A 17665-nucleotide genomic window follows, 5' to 3' on the forward strand; every position below is an offset into this window, starting at 1 on the left:
CAGGACATCACCAATTTTTTTGGAGTGCAGGGTTAAGAAAGGGAAGCTAGCAGAGGGGGATGAAGCTGAGTCTACAGGAAAATGCCTCGTAAGACTGAGGCATGGGAGGTGGAGGTGGCTGCCTGTCCCTTGGATGGTTGCATGAGATGCTGTAGTAAACAGAAGGTCTACTCTGTTGATGCCAGTAGAGCAAACGTGGGAAGTTCATGTGGAGGAGCTTGGCGTATGTTTCTTTAGGTTTGGAGGCTTATGAAAAACAGGCAGATGATGCCAAGTACTGGTCTAGAAATGTCAGGGAGGAATGTTAAGGAGTGAGGCTTGAAGGGCCTCACGCTTGTTCCAGCACCAAACGGCCCTGGAAGGGTGCACAAGACAGAACCTCGGTAGTGCTGGGATCCACATGAAGAAACACAGAGACTAGTGGAGGGGCAGGAACTGCCACAGGTGCCACAGGGCCTGGGTCTGGGAAGGCCCACTCAGAAGGACCTGGGGCAGGTGCAGTAGAGTGGCCAATGGAAGATACTTTGGCTTCTCAGAGGGGTTCTTGGTAGCAGGGGAGACAGGACAAAGCTGAGCATTTCCCATGAAAGCTACAGCCCCCAGCGCTGTCAATTTGGTTAGGCCCACCATACTAAGACCACAACTTTTAAATTACCTCTTCATGAGCTCTAAGTCCAGGGCTTATGTATTGAATTTTACAGAGCCTAATATAGCCATAAATATACAGTCATGTTTTTCTTTGAGTTAACAGTGTCTATAAATATGGTTCTAGGTTCTTTTTAACCATGACTACCAAAAATCTTATACACTTCAAATGCCTTTCTCTTTAATTATCACTTTATTACCCATCCTTTGATAGTACATACAGAAGCTAGATTTCATGCAGTAACACTTCAAGGCATCATCAAAAATAGGACTGTCAGCTTCTTATTTGGGTAAGGACATTAAATACCATCTATCATGACTATCATTTTATAAAAGAGGACATCAAAAATATATTAAGGATATAATCTCAGGATAAAAGACAGTTCTTTATAAGAAAAGTCATTTGTTGACCTTATATTGACATTTTTTTTGCCATGGACTAGTGGAAGTCTTGTCATGGATCAATACTTGTGTGCAGCCTGGTGTCTGAGAGCCCCTGATATATAGCAAACGAAATACGAGTGCTGGACTGTTGCTGAGGATTAGGCTGCACGGGTAGGACAGTGCTTCCTTGAGAAGCATTCTAATCCCACCTGTACTAAAAGGGGTCATTACTCCTGGTAATGGCCAGCTGTTGCTTCATTGCTCTGCAGTCACACTGTCATCTTACTTTTTCAGTAGTAAATTTTAGAGGATGCAGACCTAAATTCTCATGATAGAAAATATTTTCTACCGTGATTTAAACATAGTTATAAGCATAGTCGTCTTCCTATAGTCATAGTATTAAGAATAAAAATTCACTTAGTCTATCCCTATAGTTATAATCTTAATACAGTATGGTTTACTCAGTTTTTTGTAGATTGAAACATAAGCAGATGGTTTTATTTTGACCTTCCACAATATCCCTTTTTTCACAATGGATTTCAGCTTTATTGATTCAATTGCAAATAGTACCAACTAATTTACTGGTACAATATAATCTCTATGAGGACAGCAACATTTTCGCTCATGTAGGGTAAGAAAATAAAATAGTGTCTTGCACACAGTGGGAGCATATTAAGGAATGAATGATGAACTCTTCCCAAGTGTAGATAGGGTCTGGTCGGTGCTCTGGTTAAACATACTGAATTGATCCACATCCACCTCTACCTTCTTCTGAAAGTGCAATTAAATGACATTAAGTCCATTGTGACAATAAGTCCACAGTGACAAGGAAAGGGGAGAGAAAGAATAAAAATACAGTTTTAAAAGTGGGAACCAGATGGACAATTGATAATTTGTTTTGCACTTAAAAGAAAATGGAAACATGACTCACACATGCAGAAGTGAGAGCTAGGAATGTGGCTCAGTGATACAACATTTGCCCAATATTCGTAAGAGCCTAGGTTCAATCCCTAGCACAGCACAGCACGACATGACACAACAAAACTGATATAACCAGCAGAGGGTCAGGAATGGCTACCATGCACCTCTAGGAGGGTTTGCAACTGAAACCCCAGGCTGGAAAGTCTGTCTGAGAGGCCATTGCAATCCCGGTGGTCTTCCCTGCCCTGCACCAATAGGCCCTGCCTCTCCTACTTGGCAGAAGGTGGAGGGAGGTTTACCTGGGGAGTTTGAGAGTCAGGAGGTTGGGAGGCACCCAGGGTCTGGGGGATTTCTTGAGACAGCGTGCAGCCATGAGAGCTGGCTGCTGGAGAGCCAGGAAGCCTGTGCCTTGGCTGTGACACAGTGTGGGCCTGAAATTGACCTGAGGGGAATATTTAACATGAAGGAAAATGATAAACACTAAAATTGGGCTTTTAAAATAATTTTTTTTGGGTGGGGATTTAGCTCAGTGGTTCCGCTGCCTACCTTGCAAGCGCAAGGACCTGAGTTCAATCCCTGGTACCAAAAAAAAAAAAAATTTCTTTTTTTTAAGATCCAGTTCACCAACACACTATTGGGAGTATTATATTGAAAATAGAGCAGAGTCTAATACCGGATGGGGAGACCTTCCCTATTTAGAAGGTGGTAGCCTAACTCCTAGGGAGGAAAATGCAAGATTCCTTTCTGGGAAAACGAACCTGCTCAAGAGAAAAGTTGATAGCTGCTGCAGTTAAGCCCCAAATAAAGTAGTCGTTCAGCCAGAACCCACGTGAGACCCATCCTCAGACTGAACTCCTAACCAACTCCTTAACACTGCATTCTTAGATATGGATGGGTAGCTAAGGACAACCAGACATTTGAAGAAAGCTCCCAGTATGAAAACAGACCAGACACGAAGTAATGAAAAACCCATGTAGAAATAAGAAAATATTCTTAAAAGAAGTATTGTTAATCCACAAAGCAAGAATTAGGACTTTGTAATACAGTAAGAGACAGCCCTTAAAATAACTGTATTAGCAGCCATGAACAGTGAAGTGGAAAGTTTGGGAGATAACGTTGGGGTAGTTTTCTAGAAAGCAGAGCCAAAAGACAAGCAGGCAGAAGACAAGAGAAAACAAGGGGGTCAGTCCAGCGGGTCTGGTGCGCTTCCAAGGCAGAACAGAGGAACCAGAGTGACAAGGAATGAGCAGAGAAAGAACAAAAAAGCTTCTCCAGGCCTGTGTTTCTCTTGTCCAATACTGACATATTTTGTTATGAAACTGTGCTACACCTTATAGAGATGATTTTAAAACTCTGCAGAAAGAAGCAGGTCTTGTACAAAGAATTAGGAATGGGACAATAGCACATCGTGTTCAGACTTCTCAGTGGCAACACTGGAAAGGAGAAACTAGAATCTGCCCATGGAGGTGGAACAGAAGTTCCACTACCAGGAAAGGGGAGTAAGCCAAGAAGGGAAACTGTAGAATCTAGGAACAGGAGACACGTGACAGAAGAGAGGATGCAACCCTCATAGATAGTCTGACTTGTGAAGAAGACTGAGAGAAATGGATCCAATTAAGAACGAAAGTTGGGAAGTTTCCAAAAAAATTGAAACAGAATTCTTGAAGAAAGCAGTTTCTTTTAGACAGGGTTTAGGTCAGGAGAGGAAGTGATTGGCCTATCTAGTACAATGTTTTAAGAGCTTGATGCTCTTGGTCATCTAGTATTATAGTACTAGAGTAGCCAGGGGTGGTGGCACATATCTGTAATCACAGCATGTGGGAGGCTGAGGCAGGAGGATTGCCATGAACTCATGGTCAGCCTGGGCTACATAGAAGACCCCATCTCCCCCCTACAAAAAGCATGACTAGAATAGGGCCTGTGGTATGTTGGTATGTTCTCCCTGTCTTCCCTAAACTTTGCTTTGTCTGTCTTATAAAACACATTATGTTGTCAATATATAGATACTCTAGTTAAAAGTATTAAGCATCTATTAATTATACACCACTGTGAGCACTTAGAAATCATCCTAGAATTCTATGTAACTGTAAATTAAGGGGTGATGTCTTGTTTAAAAACACTTCCATCACCCTAAGGAGGCAGTCAGAACAGGGCTTCGTTGGGGTGCTCCCCAGACGGCACAGCTCCCATGGGGTAGAGGAGCTCCATGCTACAGGTTGTAAAATGTTTCTTTTTAGGTAAGTTGCCATAATTTTGCATAACCGTGTATTTGCATATTGATATTCTAGATATGATTGAGAATTCCTTAAATAGAATATTATGAAGGCTTTAAAATGAGATGGACACACACATGTATATAATTCAGAACCTAAGCAAGATATTTTATTTTAAAAATTAGTTTACAGAATGATGAGATGTGTCTCATCTGAATTTAAAAACATATCTTTTATATCCCTGTATGCTTACAGGTAATTTCTATAATTACACAAGAAACTGTGAAAGTGATTCCTTTTGGGGAGAAGTGATCCAGGATAATTTTGCCTTTTCTTTTCTTTTTTTTTCTTTTGGTTCCAGGGATCGAACTCAGGTGCAGTGCCACTGAGCTAAATCCCTGGCCCTGCCTTTTCATTTTATATCCTTTTGTGTGGCTTGAAATTTTTACTCTGACTGTTTATAGCTTTAGCGATGATAAGCAGATGAATTTAAAAACACCAGATGAGCTGGGAGTGGTGGTGGACGCCTATAATCTGCACACCCTGGGAGGCTGAGGCAGGAGGGTCACAGCTTTGAGCCCAGTCCAGGCAACTTAACAAGGAGACCCTGTCTTGGAAACAAAGAAGACCTGGGGATGTAGTTCATTGTGAAGGTCCTGGGTTCACTCCAGTACTTGAAGGAAAAAGGCCACACATACAAGAGATGTAGAGAAATAGAGTCATTACTATTACTTTTTTACAGATGATTCCTTGGATTATAAACCAAGATTGAAGAAACCCAATAATATTGGAGACATAGATTTAATAGCTCTAAATCCTTAGTCTTATGAAACACTTGGTAGTATTTTTCCCTTCTTAAAGATTTTGTTGGGGGGCAGTAGTGCACTAGTGACTTGGTTACATTAATTCGATGAAGTAATTAAGTTAATATGGTAAATCTTTACATTATGTTAAAAACTGTTAATTTGATATGGAAATTATATGTATGAGTTTTCTAACTAGTTCATTTTAAAAATAAATAGATATTAAAAATGTTTTGTGGTAGTTAAATTTTTTTAGTAGGGTTAGGCTGGATTATGCTACATTTCATACTTTTCAGTGCTATGCTTTATATTACTTTTTCAGTACATTAAAACTTATGCAGTGAAACTGAATAATGGCAATGTTTTTATACCCTTTTATAGCCATTTCTTTATCATAACCTCCCCCTATTCCCTGTTAGCTAAACTGTAAGCACCTTTCTGTTAATTTATGAAAATTATTGTTGAGATAGCACATTATCACTGATCTGTATGGCACTTTCAGCATGTTCAAAGCAAAGGTCCAAGCAACATAAAACACATCAAAATTCATTAATGTGGTATTGATTATTTTTTGGATAATTAATTTTATTGCAGACCCTTGAAAGAGATAATGAGCTGCAAAGGAAGAAGGTAAGAGAAAATAAAGAAAAGTTCCTTAATCTTCAAAATGAGCATGAGAAAGCAGTAGGAACTTGGAAGAGACATATAGGTTTATTAAACTGTAAAGTATTAAAATGCTTTAAGTAGCTGTAGACATTTAAAATAACTATTAAATGCTAAGAAAATATTGCAGAAATAATACAAAAATAAAGTCAGGCAGATTTTGTTCTTGCACTTGTATTTCTAAAAAGTAAGTGCTTTTTAAAAGCTAAATTTAATAAAAATTTTTAATGTTTTCATGCTTGGGAGGTCATACATATACATGTTTGTGTATTTATATATGCATATATGAATATATGTTGGATCACTTCCATATGTGGCAAAGAAAGAGTAATTTGCTTTTTCATCAAAACTGTTGCAACTGTATTTTAGTGAATGCCTGACATAAAGGATACATGTGTCCCGGTGTTGGCCAGTCAGTGTTGCTTCCCTCAGCAGCCTTGTTGGGTTGTGTGAGAGTCATGTTTAGAACATGTATGCAGAGGCAGGGTTCTATTGTATTGTCATGAGTTGATATGTTGTAAACATAGCTATTTCCTTAAACCATTTTATATTGGATTTTAATTTCAGTGATGTAAATAAAATAATGCTGTAGAATGATGTCAACTTGAATTGTGAAACACAAAGGTTCACTTTAAAGATTTGTAGACTACGAAATGATTATTCAGTATCAGTTTCATTGCACTCCAAAAAAGCTCAACAATAGAAAGTCACTACTTATGAAGAGGTAGTGTAGAAATATATGATCATGTTTTAGACTATTATTAATTATACCTCATGATATGTCATTACACTGATATGTAGCTAAATGTTATTTACAGATCAGAGAGAAAAAGTTTTCATTTATGATCTTGATAAACTTCACTCAAGTATAAGAAAAATATTTTGTATTTAGTTATATTAGAATGCTAAAATACGCTGCCTAATCGCTATGGTAAAATTTATCATTAAGCAACAGATGAAGTGAGGTCAGGTAACTGACACTGCATCCCAGTCCTTCCTTCTCATCCCCAGTGCTTAAGGCCACGGGAATGGCTCTCTTCGGGGTCAGGACTGTGGAGGGAAAAGGAGACCAATTTAACAGGCCAGACAGCCACACATGCATACAAGAGCAGCTGAGCAAAAAAATCAGACACTCATTTTCTCTGTGGAGGCTATAACAACAGCCTTCTCCTAAGAAGACAACTCGACTGAATTAAGAACATGGGCAGTTTTGCAGGTGGTGAGGCTATAATTTCTACATCTGTGTAAATCTATAATCATTTCACTTTCATAATGTTTCAGTGCTACACAGAAGATGGTTCAGTAAGAAAAAGCTGCTTTGGTTCTGTAAAACTTTTGTTGGATGAGAGATAAGATCAATGTACCCTTTAGTTCTGTTTCTGTCTCTTTTTTTTTTTTTTTATCATTTTTGAGTGAAGAGCAATACAGTAATAGTATAACTATTGGGACTGGATCAAAATGGGTTTAAAAATAAAAAAGATACTGGCAAAAATAAGCTGGAATCATATAACTGCTGTCTATGTTAGGTCATTCAAGAAAATACTATGCTAATAAAGTGTGTATTATCAGACAATATACTTAAAATCCATTGAGTTTCTTAGAAAGTTGTGTGCACCTTTTAATTTTGATTAGTTATATAATCATAGGGTATACATTATATGCATACAAATAAAAAAACTATAAATGATGTTCAGAAATTGGGGAAAAGGAAGTCACAAAAGAAATTTACTTTTTAACACTAATTGAGCATATGGTGTATCAGGCACTAGCCTAGGCACTGGATTTTCAAAGAAGCCTAAAATCCAAAGTTATCCAAAGAGTTCACACTCTCAAGGGACAGATAAGTACAGAATTAACCACAACAGTGTGGGATGCTTTTTAATATTACTAACAAAGTACTATGAAAGTACAAAGTAATGCCATTTAGCTAGGTCAGAGTTTTAGAACAAAAGATGACACAAATTTGTTCTGGAAGGACCAAAGGCAGCCACTCCCTTCCCATTTCATCCTGCTGGCATTCTGGTTCTTTTGGATTGGTTTGTTTTTGGTTTGTTTTTTAATGGGATATGTTGTGGAGGCACAAAACTACATTTTCAAGGTGATGACTGGTCTGCTCTCAATAAAAAATAGACCATGTAGAATGTGGTGCTGGAAAACAGACTGAGATTGAACGGTCTTCTACTAAGAGAGTTGCATTTTGTAGGTGCTGAGAAGGCACTGAGAATTGAAAAGCAGTGAAGGAAGGCAGGTAGTTCTGTGTTTTTTAAAAAACAACTTTGGCGACTGTGGAGGATGGGTTTATGGAAAGAGACCGTGAGAATGCTGTCGGAGTCTAGCCACGCGCCTGTGAGGGTGTGATGAGAGCAGGAGAGGGGGGCAGGGGAAGAGGGGCAGATGCAAGAAGCATTTGGGAGTAGGACCAGCAGGGCTGGTGACAGCTTCTGTGCAGTGGGTGTTGGAAGGGCAGGGCAGTCCGGTAGGACTGAGAGTGGTGTAACTCGGAGGGGAGAGTGTCGTTAACTGACATGAAGAATGTAAGAGCAGGAGCAGATTTGATGGATGCAGATTATTAGTTTAATTTGAAAACTGCTGAATTTAGGATTCCTGCAGGACGTCTAGCTTGAAATGCATACTGTGCATCTGGAACTGTGAATCTCATCTTAGGAGAGAGATTAGGGAGGAGATATGGTTTTAAGATTTATTAGCATAAAGGTGAAATTTGAAGTTAAAGAAATGGGATCATCTCTAGGGGAGCGGAGGACTTGAAGGCCGAAGAGGGCCGACGCCTGGGCACTGGCGGCACCGCGAGGGGTGTGCGCCTGGGCTCCTGGGGGCAGGAGCAGGAGGATCCTGGTAAGAGCTGGAGATTCGGGCGGATAAACAGGGGAGCCGGGGGCAGGCGACTGATCTGCAGAGTCAAGGGCCGCAGAGCTGCCCAGCGGTGGGCGGCCTGGAGAAGCCACCGCACTGATCTGCAGGTGAGAGTTAAGGACAGGAAGGGCACAGCACTGCAGGCACGGCCAGAGTGTCGTGCAGTCATGGAAGGCTTGTCTAAGAGCCAGAGAAACGGGCTCAGGAGGAGGAGGAGGAGGAATGTGAGTAAAGGATATTGGTGTGTGAGGAGAAGACGCTGGTGTGATTCAGAGATTGTGAACTGGCCGAAAAGAAGAGAAAATAAAGCCGAGACTGCGGGGAGAGGAGAGAGGATGGGGTAGAGAACACAGGGAGAGGGAGCTGAGCAGAGGAAGTGTGTACCTCGGGACATGGGCTACAGATAGGGGTTCACACCTGCCTGGGGGCACATAACACGCATAGGTAGGGTTTATTAGTTTGAAACGTCTAAAAGAAAATCATATTCCTCCATGATTAAAGGGTAGTTTTCTCCTCAGAGCAGCTTGTCTCATATTGAAGGTCTCTGTGCAGGAGTAACCCCCAAGAAAAGAACCCTGAAATTTCATAGGCAGTGAAAGTCCAATATGTAGACCCAAATGTCAGGCTAGTGTCAGTTTCTGCCGTACCACTGAGTGCTCAGTACTTTCCACCACACGGAGTTACAATCTGTGTATCCGGTTCACAGCAACAGAAAAGGAAGGCATAACTTCTATACAACTTTCATAACTAGAATTCTTACATTTTCATTTGTAACAAGAGGTATTTTAATGCAGTAGTTAGAAATGCAGCCCCTAGATCTGAATCTGAAACTTGGCTGCTGTTTTCTCTCTGCCTGATCTGGGGCAAGTTACTTAACTTTTGTGAGCCTCACTTTCCTCGCCTGTAAATTGGGCACAAAATACCTCATAGTATTTTTTATGAGTATGCAAGTATATTTATTAAATGCTCAGCCCAATTTCATAAATTGTATTTCTTAACATTGTTATTTTGTGATTGTACATATTTTTACTATTTCTCAAAACATGTTTTCAAATAAAACGTACTTATATACTTGCTCATTTTGGTTAAATGTTGCATTAGGTTGAAGAACTTAATAGAGAAATTAATGAGATTAAAGATGAATTTTCATCACTGAAAGAAACTCATATTAAGTTACAAGAACAACACAACAAATTCTGGAGTCAGAAAAAGCTTGAAGAAGACAAAAAATTTCAGGTAAAATTCAAGATTGTTGGGGAATACAAACTGTTAAATTAGATATCACTGATATTTTTCTCCATTTTATATTTTAACCTTCTCAACTTTAAAAAATGAGGATAAGCATGTAATCTATAATACATTTGAGTTGGGCTGGGGATTTAGCTCAGTGGTTCCACCACCTGCCTCAAAAGCACAAGGTCCTGAGGAGTTCAATCCCTGGTACCAAAAAAAAAAAAAAAAAAGAAAGAAAACACATATAATACATTTGAGTTAACTTTTGTGTGTTGCATGCCATAGGATCAAGAATCTTTTTTGGATATGGATTTTCATTTGTCTCAGGACACAACATTTGTTGTAAAAACTCTTCTTTCTCCTGTTACACCTTGGTGCTTTCTTGGAAAATCGGCTCACCATATTCCTAGCCTCATTATGTTCCATTGATTATGTCTGTATTTCAGCCAATACCACATTGTCTTTAGTAATGTTAACTTTTTAAGAAGTTTTAAAATGTAGTGTAAAATTTTTCTGTGCTCTTCTGGGTCCTTTATGGTTTCATCACTTTTAGAATCATTTTGTCAATTTCTAAAAAAAAGAGGTCTGTGGGATTTTGGTTGTGCTGTGTTAAATCTCTAGATTAATTTGTAAAGAACTGATATCTTAGCATTATTTAATCTTTGAGTCCATGAACACAATGTAGGTTTCCATTTGGAGGGGATGTTTTAAAAATGTCTCAGAAATGCCTTGTAGTTTTCATTGTATAGGTCTTGCAAATGCTTGGTTAGGTTTATTTCTGAGTATTTCGTGTTAGAGACCCTGGTGTATAAATCGCTTTGCTTTGCTTGGTACTGGGGATTAAGTCCAGGCCTCATGCACCCTAAGCATGCCTCTAGCACTGGCCTTCTCCCACCCCCAGCCTTCTGTAAGCAATATTTTTTAATTCTATTTTTTGAACTGTTACTTGCTCATATATAGAAGTAAAATTGATTTTTGTACATTGGCCTCATTGTAAAAATTATTATGGCCATTCAGTGTAGTCTCCATTTTCTCTTGTTCTCGATTGATGCGTGAGCCAGGACCCCAGCACAATGGGGAGTGAAAGTTGTGAGGAAGGTGCTGGCTTTGGCTCTCACCTTAAGTGGCGAGGCTTTCATCTCTCATCGTTCTGTGCCATTACCTGTTGGTTCTTGTTTATGTTTCTTATCAGGATGGGATACTTTCCTTCTATTCCTGCCATGCTGGGTTTTTATCATGAATGGGTATTAAATTTTGTCAGATGCTTTTTCTGTATTTATTGAGATGATCAAATTTTTAAAAATCCAGTTACTATTGACCTGCAAATTACATTAATTGAATTTCAAATGTTAAAATAACCTTGTATTCTTGGGATAAACTCCAGGTGGTCATAAGGCATTATCCTTTTTCTATATAGTTGGCTTTGAATTTCTAATGCCTTGTTAAAGAGTTACATGGATAACCTGATCTATAGGTTTGACTTATTTTTCCTTTATATTATTTGTCTGTGTTTTAAACCAGGAGTACTACAGGCCACCTGATAAACTGAGTTGGAATATGTTCCTCCTCCTGTATTTCCTGGAAAAGTTTGTGTAGAATTGGTGTTATTTCTTTATTAAACATTAGGTAGAACTCACCAGTGAAGGTGTATGGGCTTTATCTTGGTGGGAATATTTTAAAAAACTAATTCACTGTTTAAATAACAAGGCTACTGAGATTCTGAACGTCTCGTGTTGGAATATAGAAAATAGTTACAATGGCCGGTGAATGGCCTAGTTGCAAGGCTGGCCCTGGGCTCCTCCTGGAGACGTGGATTTGGGGCAGGCTCTCCCCATTTCCTGACAGCAGCGGCTCGGTGTGTGTAGTGTTAGCACCAAAGACAGGGTCTTTTCTGGACATGTTTTCTTCCTGAAGTCTGGTGTGTGCCACGTGGAGGAAGGGCCTTTGTGACCAGCCTTGGGCAGCAAGTCTCATGAGCTTCCCTGGTAAACTGCAGTTCCCGGCTGTTGACACACTGCAGTGTGTCCTCTGGGCTTCACTGAGCGAGGACTCTGGGATGCTCGTAACTGGTTCCCCCACCGGTACCTCAGGTCTTTGCCTGTTTTGCTTTTGTCTTTCTGTTGTAATAAATCGTGGGCATGAGTTTGACCAGACGGTCGTGGTGCCCTCCTGGTGTGTCCTTGTGAAAAGTAAGTAGTGTGAACAGGAGATGTCCCGAGTTCTAGATACTGCACAGGGCTGGCTCTGGTCAGAGGTGGGAGCACCCGTCCTTTCTTCACACTGCAGCAGGACTGGCCTTTCCAGCCCGGGTCGTAGGAGCCAGTCCGTGTTTAACCCTCCAGTGACTTCCCGGGTCCTCCTGGCGAGGCTGAAATTCCTTAGCATGGTATATTGGGCCCTTCATGACCTTGGCCCCGAACACCTCAAGCTTCCTTCATTCCTCCCTGTCCTCTTCCCGCATCTAAGCTGCAGCCACACGAAATCATAACTTGTTCTATGGACAGGCGGCCAGCTTTCTTAAGCATCGGTAGTTTATTCTCCTCGGACATCACCGGTGACTTCATGTCGCTCTCTCTAGCTCCATCTGCTCCAAAAAGCCTGTCTCTGACTCCCGAAGAGAGTACGTAGACTGTCCCTCTCCTTACCCGAGCAGAGCTTTGTCTCTGTTTCTGGACTGCACTCTGTTCATCTGGGGTCCCAAAACCTTGTTCAGTGCTGCATGTGACTTGTGCTCAGGGTACAGGGGAGAAGGGATGTGGAGCGGACTGCTGCTTTAAAGATACATAAAATAACCCTTGGTATAAACACTTCTGTCTACCCCCACCCACCACTGAAACTGCAGTTTGCCCGCTTGCTGAAAGGGTTGGCTGTTCTGTTACATCAGTAACGTGTGCTATGATGATGGGGTGGAGGTTTGAAAACACAGAACAGCGTTCATTTTGTTTAATTATGGCAGAGTACATAAAGTGAACTTAAGTCATCTGGTTTTCAAACAGATTGCTGAATGGTTGAATGGAAATACAGATTCCACTTTTATTAGCAAAGTTTGCTTAAATATTTTGTACTTTTTAAGAATCTTTACATTAAAAGCATCTCTCACAATTTACCCTAGAATGTTCCAGAAATAAATAATGAAAACCATGAAATAACTGAAAACTCAGGAAAGGCCATCATACAGAAATTTAATTCCAGGGAAGAAAATACTAAGGGTTTCTGTTCTTACACTGAATACAGAGAAAAGGACGTGATGAAAGAAAGCCTGGCTACAGAAGTCACTGTAGAAGGTAATCTGAAAGGCATTTTCTAAGTTGTGTAGGGTTTTTCTCACCAAAAGATCTGCCAAAGCACCACACTCGGCCTTTTACAGAATTTAGAGGCATGTCAACTGCAGGCTTTGCTGGGGACCTGGTAGCACAGCTGGAAATACCTTCTCACTTGTACACAACAGCAGAACCCACTTCCTCCAGTTCATCTTCAACAGTCAATATTTACAACCGGTATTTTGGGGAAAAGGTACATTGTTGCCTATCCCTCTCATTTTTTATTCCTGGGCTTTCTGAATTCTGGTTTCTGCCCTCATTTCTCTGGTTCATCAGTGGCTTTCTGATGACCAGAATGGAGCACTTTTCTTAATCCAGAAATGATCCTCTGTAACCACTGAGATGATTTACTAACTTTTCCATCTTGAAAAAGAGTTGTTGAAGATGGCACTTAGTGAAGATGTTCAAACCCAGGCTGAAACAGCCACTTGGTGGAGTTGTTGCAGAGAGAATGACTGCAATTAAAAACCTCTTTGAGTCCTGACATTTGTATTGAGATTGACTACACTTAAGATTTGGTATCCATTGCTAGAACACAGATGAATAAAATTAACGTCTTGCCCCAAACTATTCCAGAACTTGGAAATATTCAATATTTAAAAATATTTATGGCACTGAATTTAAAAAGTGCTGTTAGACTCAAAAGTTAACTTCTGAATATTATTGGACCTAGGTAATAAAAATTAGATTGTAACCTGCTAGAATAAACTGTTATCAGCTACATGCTTAATGGGAAGGTACTGTGTCCAAAAGGAGGCCACCAACTACAGAAATAAAAACTATTTTGTAATATTCCAACTTGCTTCTTTTTAAACCCAAAATACTTTTGCTATTATGAAATAAAAACTTAAGGTAGAGCTAAATATTTAGCATCTGAATATATGCTTGTTTTATGGGGCACTCAATATTTAGGTAAAACTCCTGTTTGTGTAATTGTTTGCTAATAAAGCTAAATGTTTTTACAAAAAAGGTGATACACATATGTTCTACAAAATCAGGCATTAGCGTATAACATCGTACTGTGTTCTTGTGACAGATGTACAGCGTTTTGAGAAAAGCTTTAAGAATGAAACTGATACAAGTATACCTCAGGATAAAGGCCAATGTGGACTCTCCTTAAGCAAACCCCCCTGTCTGGGAAAAGATACAATCAGCCAACAAACTGGGAGTGTTACTGACCCCAGAAAACCTGCTGCTACAGAAACAGAAGACAGGCTGGACTTGGAAAAAGACAGTGGATGCACAGAATTTAAACCACCAAATAATCTGTGTTTAGTGGAAGGAGCTGAAGGGTCAGGCCTTCACCCTGCATGTGTACGCCTAGAGAGCAAAGATCAGAGATCCTCACCTGACAGGACTGTAAGTGAGACAGCTCACAACGGAGACCATGACAAAGATGTTTCTGAAAACAAACCATTCAGACAGCAATTCAGATCACATCTGGGGACCAAGAGGGGAATTACCAACCGAAGCAAAGCAGGTCTGGGTTCATCTCTAGATGCAAAGATGAATCCTGTTCAGTGTGAGAAATACAGTTTTCAGGATTCAAGGAATGCCAGGGTAAGTGATAAACAGTGTAAGATGGAGCACACACAACTGTTAAATAAAATCAGTGAGTATAGTATACTGCCTTTTAAGCCAACCTCAAGTTTTCCACAAGTCTGCAATGATACTCTCGAGAAACCTGAACTAACTCTTCCCCATGACGAAGTCAACCACCTCATGTCACCTGCTGCTCCTGCTGAGAATTCAAAAGCGCTTCCGGATTCAGGTAATCATATCGGTATTATGCCTATGTTGGTGACACCCAACTCCAATCCCAGGGGAAGAGCTGTAAGGAAAGACAGGAAGGACATGCAGGACAGTCCATTTAAGAGCTGTCTGGGGTGTCCAGGAAAGGGTGTGACCACTGCCCCTCTGCACCTTAACAGTGAAGACACTCGGGCTTCGGCAGACACAGATCTGGAAACTGCTCTTAGGAAAACTGCCATGGAAGTACAGTTTTACAGTGAGAGGAAGACAGATGTGAGTCAGATAACTGAAGCCACAAAACACGACCCCTTCCTTTTTGTGAACGTTAATGAAAGACAGCATACATTGTTAAATAATACAGAGAGAACAGAGTCATTAAATGACATCGTTTCAGGAAAACTGTACAGTGAAGGTCAGCAGGGAGAATCACAGTCATTCCACATAAAGCCATCTGGAAATTTAGTAAACAGAAGTGGAAGGGCATCCTTTGATCTTCCCACTTCAGATAGAAAAACTGAGAAAACGCCAGCATACATGAATTTTCTAGACCCTGGTCCTTGGTCAAAAGTAAATCAAACTGCAGGTCAAACAGTGAGCCCTGCAATGTCTAGCACTCCTCTGTTGCTGAAGGAGAGACCAGCAGGTCCATCGGAACACACAAAGACCACTTCAGTGGCTCTCTGTAAAAATGCTGGTGTGGATGATGTCAGACAGGATGCTGGGCCAGGTAAGAAAACAAGGTTAGGCTTTAACACTTAAAATTTGCTTACTACTTATTCTTGATAAAGTCCCCAGACTGATTGTATTTCAAATGATGTTTTCTTTTTCTGGCCTAAGCCTAGAGCATTGCACACACATGTGGGTAAGTAAAAGTAGGGAATTTTATTGAAGTGGAAGTAGGTTTGTTTTTACCTGAATCTGGGCCAGTATTATCAGTGTGAATAATCACATTTGGAAATTTCTTTCATCATCAAAGGGCAGCAAAAACAACAGGCCTGGGTCATTAATTTCAAATTGGGAACAAGTAACTGATTTTTTTCACTTCTCAGAGCTCATGAATTTCAACAGTTGGTAAAATTTCTGACAGTGTGCATGTTTATTCCTTTTTCTTCTATACTCCCAGCATCCTTAGAAATCTTCTTCCCACAGAACCACATTTTAATTTCTCTCCTGTCACTTTCTTCCCCGTTTCCTTCCTTTTTCCTCAGTTTTTATCTATTGCTTTAGCAGCAGCACAAATCTAGCTCACTCTTTTGGTTTTATAAGCAATGGTGAAGGACAATATACATCAATTTGTATCAATTTATATCATAATTGACACTAAAACAGTTTAAATTGAATGCCTTAATAATCATGTACCTATATTAATACATTCAAATGTTTTATACCTTAGAGAATAAAGGAAATATTTCATTCTTAGATGAACATGTGAAATAACATAATATCCAAGTTTTGCTCTAAAATTCTCCAGAAAAAGAAAGTAACTCAATGAAATATGTATGGCAGCATTGAGGGGTGGGGAAGTTGGGTGACAGGTACACTGAAGTTCCTGTTCTCACTTTTGTTTTTTTCATAGATTTTTAATAAAAAATACTTATACGACATACAAATAGGTGGTCTGTAACTAACTGAAGGTAAAGAAGCAGTAAGTAGTTCAAGATATATGATCATGAGAAAAATGTTTACTTTCTTACTATTGGGTATTCAAGACATTCTTAGGTTATAAGGAAACTTGGGTTTAACAATAGCATTTAGACTCACTAAAGAAATATGGATTAGGAGAGATTTCTATGGGACTTTGACTTTTCATTAGCACATGCTTGCAGAACATAATGATTAATTTATCATGGGGAGTTTGTACAAGTACGTAACATATCTTAATTCTTTTTGTGGGCCTTTAATAGGCTTCTTTAAAAAAAAGAAAAATTTAAGAAGAATACTTGAGGATTAAAAGCAATGACTCTGTTTACTAGCAACAACTGCAAGTAATGTAGAGAAAAAGAGAAAAAGTCAAAATACTGTATACCTTTATTTCCCAAACCATAACTTGTTACTTTAGATTCTGTTCATTTTAGGGGCTACTCTAACATTCAGTGTTCTCAAAGTCCTTCTAAATTACATTTCAGGGATGTAAAATAAAAGGACTGATGTCTAAAATTCTAAGATGCTCTTATTAAGTGTGCCACCCACATCTTTTAACCTGTATAGTTGATTATTTTTTAAAGTTGTTTTATCTGTTTATCACAGCCCGAAGACCTCTAAACAGTCCTTTGTTGGGCTTATTATTGCAGCAAGTTTCTTCAGTGTAGTTTCTTAATCCATTTAGTTTGCTCAGACTTGCTCCATTAATCTCAATTCATAAAACAATTATACAAATGTTTACATGTGTGGACAATGTAGTACCTGGGGAAGAAGGGTAGCCTTTTGTGTGTTGTTTTGAAAGATATTTATGCCATTTTACTCCTTTTAATGTGAAATTATAGCAGGGAGCAGGCTTTCAGAAAGGGCAATAATAAAATCTTGTTTTCTGACATGAAATGCCTAAGAGGAAGGTCTAAGAAAACTTAGTATTCAAAGTAAAAAGAAAATAGGAATGTTTTAAAATACAAAAGCACAGGATCTCAGACTAAGTTGTCACTGAAATGAGTGCCTAGAGAGTAGAACTCAGTCCTCGCCATTTCCTGTCAATTAGACGCCGTCCGTATCACCGGAGTTGCTGACGCTGTGAGTACCCGGAGCGTCTGTCCAGACCCCGAGAGAACGCCCAGTGAGGAGAGGAATGCAACTGCAGGGATGGGCCCTGATTCTTCTGTTCCCACAGAGCATGTAAGTCAATTAAAAACATCGCAGAGCAGACCTC

General features: G+C 39.7%; 1 protein-coding gene across 3 annotated transcripts in view; it reads left to right on the forward strand.

The window, feature by feature from the left end:
* Ccdc73 (coiled-coil domain containing 73) overlaps positions 1–17665 on the forward strand; it is a 100268-nt gene that overhangs the window by 78824 nt on the left and 3779 nt on the right. For 2 of the 3 annotated variants that reach the window (XM_021263981.2, XM_021263989.2), the window contains exons 13-17: positions 5561–5596; positions 9602–9736; positions 12846–13017; positions 14090–15532; positions 17498–17631. In XM_021263981.2, coding sequence (XP_021119640.2) covers positions 5561–5596; positions 9602–9736; positions 12846–13017; positions 14090–15532; positions 17498–17631 — 1920 coding nt within the window. The remainder of the gene's footprint in view (positions 1–5560; positions 5597–9601; positions 9737–12845; positions 13018–14089; positions 15533–17497; positions 17632–17665) is intronic. The other variant, XM_021263991.2, reaches the window with a different exon arrangement.

The sequence above is a fragment of the Heterocephalus glaber genome, unplaced genomic scaffold (genome assembly GCF_053883595.1).
Source record: "Heterocephalus glaber isolate CG9 unplaced genomic scaffold, H.glaber_assembly_v1.0 deba00001428, whole genome shotgun sequence".
Taxonomy (NCBI): Eukaryota; Metazoa; Chordata; class Mammalia; order Rodentia; family Bathyergidae; genus Heterocephalus; species Heterocephalus glaber.